Source organism: Callorhinus ursinus, unplaced genomic scaffold (assembly GCF_003265705.2).
Source record: "Callorhinus ursinus isolate GAN/ISIS: 27379988/994484 unplaced genomic scaffold, GSC_fseal_2.0 scaffold11, whole genome shotgun sequence".
Classification (NCBI taxonomy): domain Eukaryota; kingdom Metazoa; phylum Chordata; class Mammalia; order Carnivora; family Otariidae; genus Callorhinus; species Callorhinus ursinus.
In genome coordinates this window covers 1,707,001-1,713,577 of record NW_027397073.1, presented here as the reverse complement: position 1 = coordinate 1,713,577, position 6,577 = coordinate 1,707,001, and the positions used below count along the sequence as shown (strand labels likewise).

General features: G+C 43.4%; 1 protein-coding gene across 14 annotated transcripts in view; it reads left to right on the top strand.

Annotated features, from left to right (window-relative positions):
* The first annotated feature begins 6,225 nt into the window (after nucleotides 1–6,225).
* ZNF236 (zinc finger protein 236) overlaps nucleotides 6,226–6,577 on the top strand; it is a 104,467-nt gene continuing 104,115 nt past the window's right edge. For 5 of the 14 annotated variants that reach the window (XR_012379947.1, XM_073898014.1, XM_073898002.1 and 2 more), the window contains exon 1: nucleotides 6,227–6,518. Coding sequence is in view for 12 of the 14 variants with exons in the window: in XM_073898014.1 (XP_073754115.1) it covers nucleotides 6,464–6,518 (55 nt within the window). In the remaining 2 variants the exon portion in view is untranslated. Of the gene's footprint in view, nucleotides 6,519–6,577 lie in introns of all 14 variants that reach the window. The other 9 variants (XM_073898012.1, XM_073898007.1, XM_025886823.2 and 6 more) reach the window with 5 other exon arrangements.

The following is a 6,577-nucleotide window of genomic DNA, read 5'->3' as shown; positions in this document are numbered from 1 at the left end:
ATAAAATAAGTAAGTCCCGAAAAGGTAATGTGACCATAGTTAACAACACTGTATTGTATATTTGAAAGTTGCTAAGAGAGTAGATCTTAAAAGTTCTTACCACAAGGAAAAAAACTTGTAACTCTGTGTGGTGATCAATGTTAACTAGACTGATCAGCATCATCTTGTAATATATACAATTACATATAATTGTGCTACACACCTGAAGTGAATGTTATATGTAAATTGTATCTCAGTAATAAAAAGAAAATAACTACTTAGCAATAAATAGGAATGAACTATTGATTACTACGGCAACATGGGTAAATCTCAAAATAATTATTATACGTGCTGCCGACGCAAGCACTCAAAATAATTATTCAGAGTGAAAGAAGTTAGGCAAAAAGAATACATATCATATGGCTCCATTTATATAAAGTTCCGGAAAATGCGATCTAATCTACAGTGACAAAAAGATCAGCAGTTACCTGGGAATTGGGGATCAGGGAGAGGGGGTGAGTGCACAGGGAAACGAGGGAGTGTTTGGGTGACAGGATATGTTCACACCTTGATTGTACTGATGGCTTCGTATTTTATACACGTGTCAAAATTTATCACACTTCACCCTTTAATATGTGCAGTTTGTTGTACATCAACTATATTTCAACAAAGCTGTTAAAAATAAAATGAGGCACAAGAAGAATTTAAGACATGAGTCCTGGGGCGCCTGGGTGGCTCAGTCAGTGAAACCTCTGCCTTCAGCTCAGGTCATGATCTCAGGGTCCTGGGATTGAGCCCCACATTGGGCTCCTTGCTGAGCAAGGGGTCTGCTTCTCCCTCTCCCACTGCTCCACCTGCTTGTGTTCTCTTGCTCACTCTCTGTCAAATAAATACATGAAATCTTGGAAAACAAACAAAACAAAACATGAGTCCTTATTGGATCCTGATTGGGGAACAAGAAACTTTAGATACAATTGGGAGTATTTTAATATAGACTAGATATTAAATATATTAGATTATTGATATTTTTCTTAGATATAATAATGATATCATGGATATGTAAGGAAAAGCATGTATTCTTAAGAGATCTATGCTGAGGTAGGGGGTAAAATGTTGTCATGTCTGCAGCTTATTTCAAATAGCTTGGCAAAAACAAAGTAACAAGAAACAAAAACTGCACACACAGAAAAACCAAAGACAATAGAAAAATAAACAGATAAAGCAAATATGGCAAAAATATTAAGACTGTAGAATCTAAGTGTTCAGTACACAAGAGTTCATTAAACTATTTTTTCAACTATTTTTATGTTTCATAATTTTGTCATTAAAACCTGGAAAAGGGGGCACCTGGGTGGCTCAGTCGGTTGGGCATCTGCCTTTGGCTCTGGTCATGATCTTGGGGTCCTGGGGTCAAGCCCTGTGTTGGGGTCCCTGCTCAATGGGGAGCCTGCTTCTCCCTCCGCTCTGCCGCTCCCCCCTGCTTGTGCTCTCTCTCTTCTCTCAAATAAAACTTTAAAAAAAATAAAAATAAAAAAATAAAAAGCTGGAAAAGTTTACCAAGTAGATGTGAAAAACGACCAAATTATAAAAGATAAATAAAACATAATTGAATTATCAAACTCAATGGATAGGTTTAACTGAAGTTACGGCAGAAGATAAAATTGGTGAATTGCAAAATAAATCTTAAAAAAATTATCCAAGATGCAGTACAGAGAAAAAGAGAAAATACGAAAGAAAAGTTAAGAAAAATAGAGAATAAAATGAGCAGGCCTATCATAAATCTGGCTGGAATTCCAAGAGAAAGAGAAAGAATGGGCTAAGGCCACCTTTGTAGATATAATCCCTGAGAATTCCTACTGAATCCCTGAGCATATAAACGAAAAGAATCCACACCTAGGCACTCCGTGATGAATCCGCAAGGCACCAATGGCTGAGAGAAGGTCACAGAAGCTTCCAGTGAGGAAAAATGACCTGCAAAAGAAAGAAGACCGAGTACCTACTTGTCATCACTTACGACAGAAGCTAAGCTAAAAGTGCAATATTTTCAGTGGATTGAAAGAAAATAAGTGTTAACCTAGAATTAATTAACTAGTATCTTTAAGAATGAGGGCAAAATAAAGGCATTTTCAGGTAAACAAAAAATAATAGAAAGTCATGTTCACTCAGTGAAATTTTTTTTAATACATATATATTTTTTAAAGATTTTATTTATTTATTTATTTGAGAGAGAGAATGAGAAATAGAGAGAGCATGAGAGGAGGAGGGTCCGAGGGAGAAGCAGGCTCCCCGCTGAGCAGGGAGCCTGATGTGGGACTCGATCCCGGGACTCCAGGATCATGACCTGAGCCGAAGGCAGCCGCTCAACCAACTGAGCCACCCAGGTGCCCCCACTCAGTGAAATTGTAAAGTGTGTATATGAGACAGAAAGAGGTAGGAGGTGAAGTTTGGAGACATAGGAAGGAGTATAGAGCACAAACAAAATCGGAATATAAGTATATTGGAATATGTGAGTATATCTACACAAATTAGACTAAACAAAACAATAATATCTTCTGCAGTTTAAAGTGGAATTAAAACACCAAACAATAGCTTATAAATTAGGAGGAGGGTAAAGATGCTAACCTTCTACTTTCATAAGTATCATCTTGAAGTTTCTAGGTCACCCTTAACGGAATGCGTGTATAACTTTCAAACTAGCAAAAGGGAAAAAGGAGAATGAGGGGGAGAAAAAGTCAGTCCAAAAAAAGGAAAGAGAGTGCAGAAAAGTAAACTTAGCTGACATGGGACAAATTGAAAGCAAAAAGTAATAAATATTTTTCATCCTGTATTAAAAAAAAATCAACACCAGAAGGCAAGTGCAGGAATAATCATAGCTGCATGTTTGTAAAAAAACAACAACAAAAAAACCAACTCCACATAACCTGGAAGTCGGTCAACAATGGACTGAATGAATAAACTGTGGCATAGTCTTACAATGAAATGCTATACAACAGTAAAAATAAACGAACTACAACTATATGCATCAGCATTAATGAATCTCACAAACAATATGAAACAAAGATGCAAGCCACAGAAGAATTTGGAAAAACTTTGAAAATTTGAAAAGCTGGACTAACTGACCAATACTTCCTTTATTAAAGACATCTAAAAAGACTATACAACCATAAAGGCAAGGGGATGATTGTCTTAATGTCAGGAGAGCCTATACCTCTAAGAAGAGGATGCCCCAAGGAGGGAGCATATATGGGGTCTTCCAGGGTGTTGGCCCTGTTCTCTAGCTGTGCCTTGTGTGGTGGTTCTGGGGAGCCTATGTTTTATGTCCCCTTTTTAAGTCTGTTTTAGTAATCAATTCAAAAATAAGATGCAAGAAAAGGGCAGTCCTCCATGGAACCCTCTGAGACATCCAAGAGGATGAGTCTAGAAATGAATCTACATACAACCTACCAAGACTGAATCATGAAGACAGGAAATTTGAACGGACCAATGAGTAAGGCGATTAAAACAGTAATAAAAAAATCTCCCACCAAAGAAAAGCCCAGTAGTAGATGGTTTCACCAGTGAATTCTACCAAACATTAAAGAATAACACGAATCCTTCTCAAACTCTTCCAAAAAACCGAGGAGAGGGAATACTCTCAAACTCATTTTATGAGGCCAGGAGTACCCTGATACCAAAGCCAGGTAAGGATAGGAAAAAAAAAAAACCCAAAAAACAAAAAACCAAAAATACCCCCCCAAAAAACCAAAACTATAGGCCAATATCCCTGATGAATATATGCAAATTTTCCAGTAAAATACTAGCAAACTGAAGGGAACAGCACATTAAAAGAACCGTACACCATGATCAAGTATAATTTATCCTTGGAAAACAATGCAAATTAATGTGACACACCACATTAATAGAATAAAAGATACATGTTCGTCTCAAGAGATGCAGAAAATTCAACATCCTTTCATGATAAAAGCTCTCAACAAACTGGGTATATAAAGAATATATCTTAACATAATAAAGGCCATCTATGACCAACTCACAGCTAACATACCCAATGGTGAGGTGTTCAAAGCCTTCCAAGATCAGGAATAAGACAAGGGTGTCCATGCTGGCTATTCCTATTCAACATTGCACTAGAAGTCCTAGCCAGAGCAATCAGGCAAGAAAAAGAAAAAAAGGCATCCAAATCACAAGGGAAGAAGTAAAACTGTCTCTGTTTACAGATGATATGTGTGCGTATGGATGGTAAAAAAAAAAAACCCAATCCTATGAAACTACATAGGGATACAGCTGTTTTCCATGGATAAGAATCTTGTGACTAGTCACGTCTACTTCTCGGGATAAAAAACCTGGAGTTGAATTTCCTATTCACCTTTTTTAACTACATAGGACTTTACTAGTTTAGGTACTTATTCCCTTTGATTTCTACTTTCTTCCTTTATCCTGATTTCCTCATCTATGTTTTACTGATATGAATTGCTTTTCTGATATGAATTACTGAAATGAATCATTTACAGAATAGGGTACATTCATACATATTACCATCCAAATTGACTTACAAATGGCCCAAGATTCTTTTTTTTTTTTTTTAAGATTTTATTTATTTGAGAGGAGAGAATGAGAGACAGAGAGCACAAGAGGGAAGAGGGTCAGAGGGAGAAGCAGACTTCCTGCTGAGCAGGGAGCCCGATGTGGGACTCGATCCTGGGACTCCAGGATCATGACCTTAGCCGAAGGCAGTCGCCCAACCGAGCCACCCAGGCGCCCCCAAATGGCCCAAGATTCTTATGATCTGCCTCCAGTCTTTTGCCTCAGCCTTATACCTATGCTAGTCCTGATATACATATGTTAATACTGTCATATTTTGTCTAAACTTATGTGTATTTCTGTTTTGATGCAACCGTGTACATGGGGTGAACAGGTAATCAGATTTGGTTTGCAGCTTGGACTTGCTTACAGGCTGTGTACCCTTAAATTACCTGGCCCCTCTGAACCTCAGTACCATCATCTGTAAAATGGCACCTTGCAGGATTATGTAGAACACTAAAATGTGAGTAGTGAAAAATGTTATTAACATTTGCCATTCGTTGGCTAGCTGATGTTGGAGGTTAAATAACCTGAGCTTGTTTCTTTTCAGATAGGATTATCTGCCTATTTTTTTCAGGATTTGAATGAATATATGTAAACAAAAGTGAACATAAAGCACCTGACAAAATACCTTATTTCCCCCCCCTTCTCTCCCCTGTTGCCTCTATCTGGGAAGCCCTTTCTTACCATCTCTGTTAGAATGCAAGCATTTACTAAGTTTCATTTAAACGAGTGTCTTTCCTATTTATTTTTCCAACCATAATTTATGTTGCCCTCAAATTTTTCCATCGACTTTTTAAATCTCTATATTGACTAGTTTTGTCTTTCTTGTCCCATGGTTCCAAGATTTTGGGGGGAAGACAGTGCTTTCCCTTTGTAATCCCTCCTAATACCTTGCATGCGGTTGGTCACTACCTACTGCTTTGAACTAATTTTCCCGAGGCTACTAAGACTGTGGGGCTCCTTCCTTTGGTTCACTTGAGCCAACGATCCTTCCCTGTGTGATACTGTAGCCTCTCGCAGCCTCCCGGAGCTCTGGTCCTGCTACTGTGTCACTTTCTGGAAGCTAGTACGAGCAACCACCACCACAAATAGAAGACGCACACATCTGAAACTGTACATTTTCACGTATTACACGCGGGGACCGGTCTTCCTCCGACCAGACCCGGACGCCGGGGGGGCTCCCAGCACCCCGCCCCTAGAAGCCTGTGCGGCGGGGACGCGCTCCGAGGGCCCGGGCACCCAGGGCGCGCTGTCCCCTGCAGTTAAATGAACACCACAAACAGGTGGGCACCTCCGACGCCCCCGGCACGTCCAGGACCCGGGCTTTGCCCCTCCTCTTCCGCCAGCCAAGCGCCTTCGCACCACCGGTGCCAGTTCGAAGGGCACCCTTCTTATTTTCCTGACGGCTGTCCCAGCTGGTGACTTCGGCCGGACACACACCGGAGGAGCGGCCCCGCTCAGGCCAGGGCCGAGGGGCCGCCCGCTCCCGCAGGCCCGCCGCCGGAGGCAGGGGCCGCCGCCGACCGCGGCCCGCTCGCCCCTCGTCCGCCCCAGGCCCGGGCGGCGGGACGCGCATGCGCACGGCGCCGCTCCCCGCCCCCACCTCGCGCCCGCGCCCGCGCCCCACGCCCCTAACGCGGCCCGCCGGGCCATGGAACCCGCCGAAGTTGGCGCGGTTCTCGCGCTCCCGTCCGCCCAGTCGGGCGCCTTCCCCCCGTGAGGCCCGCGGGCGCTCAGACGCGGCGCAGCGGCCGCCCGCCCGGGCCGCTCCGCCCGCCTCCGCCGCTCGGCCGGACGCGCGCCGCGCTCCCGCGGCCGGTCCCCGCGCGTGCGCGCTCCGCCAAGTGTATGTGTGTGAGTGTGTGTGCGGCCGAGGGGTGGGCCGCCGCCGCCGCCGCCGACGATGCCGCGGGGCCGCCCCCCGAAGCCCAAGGAGAGCAAGGCGCGCGGCGACACCGGTAAGCGGCTCCGGCCCGGCCGGCCGCGCCGTGCCGCTCCGCGCGAATATAGTCCCCGG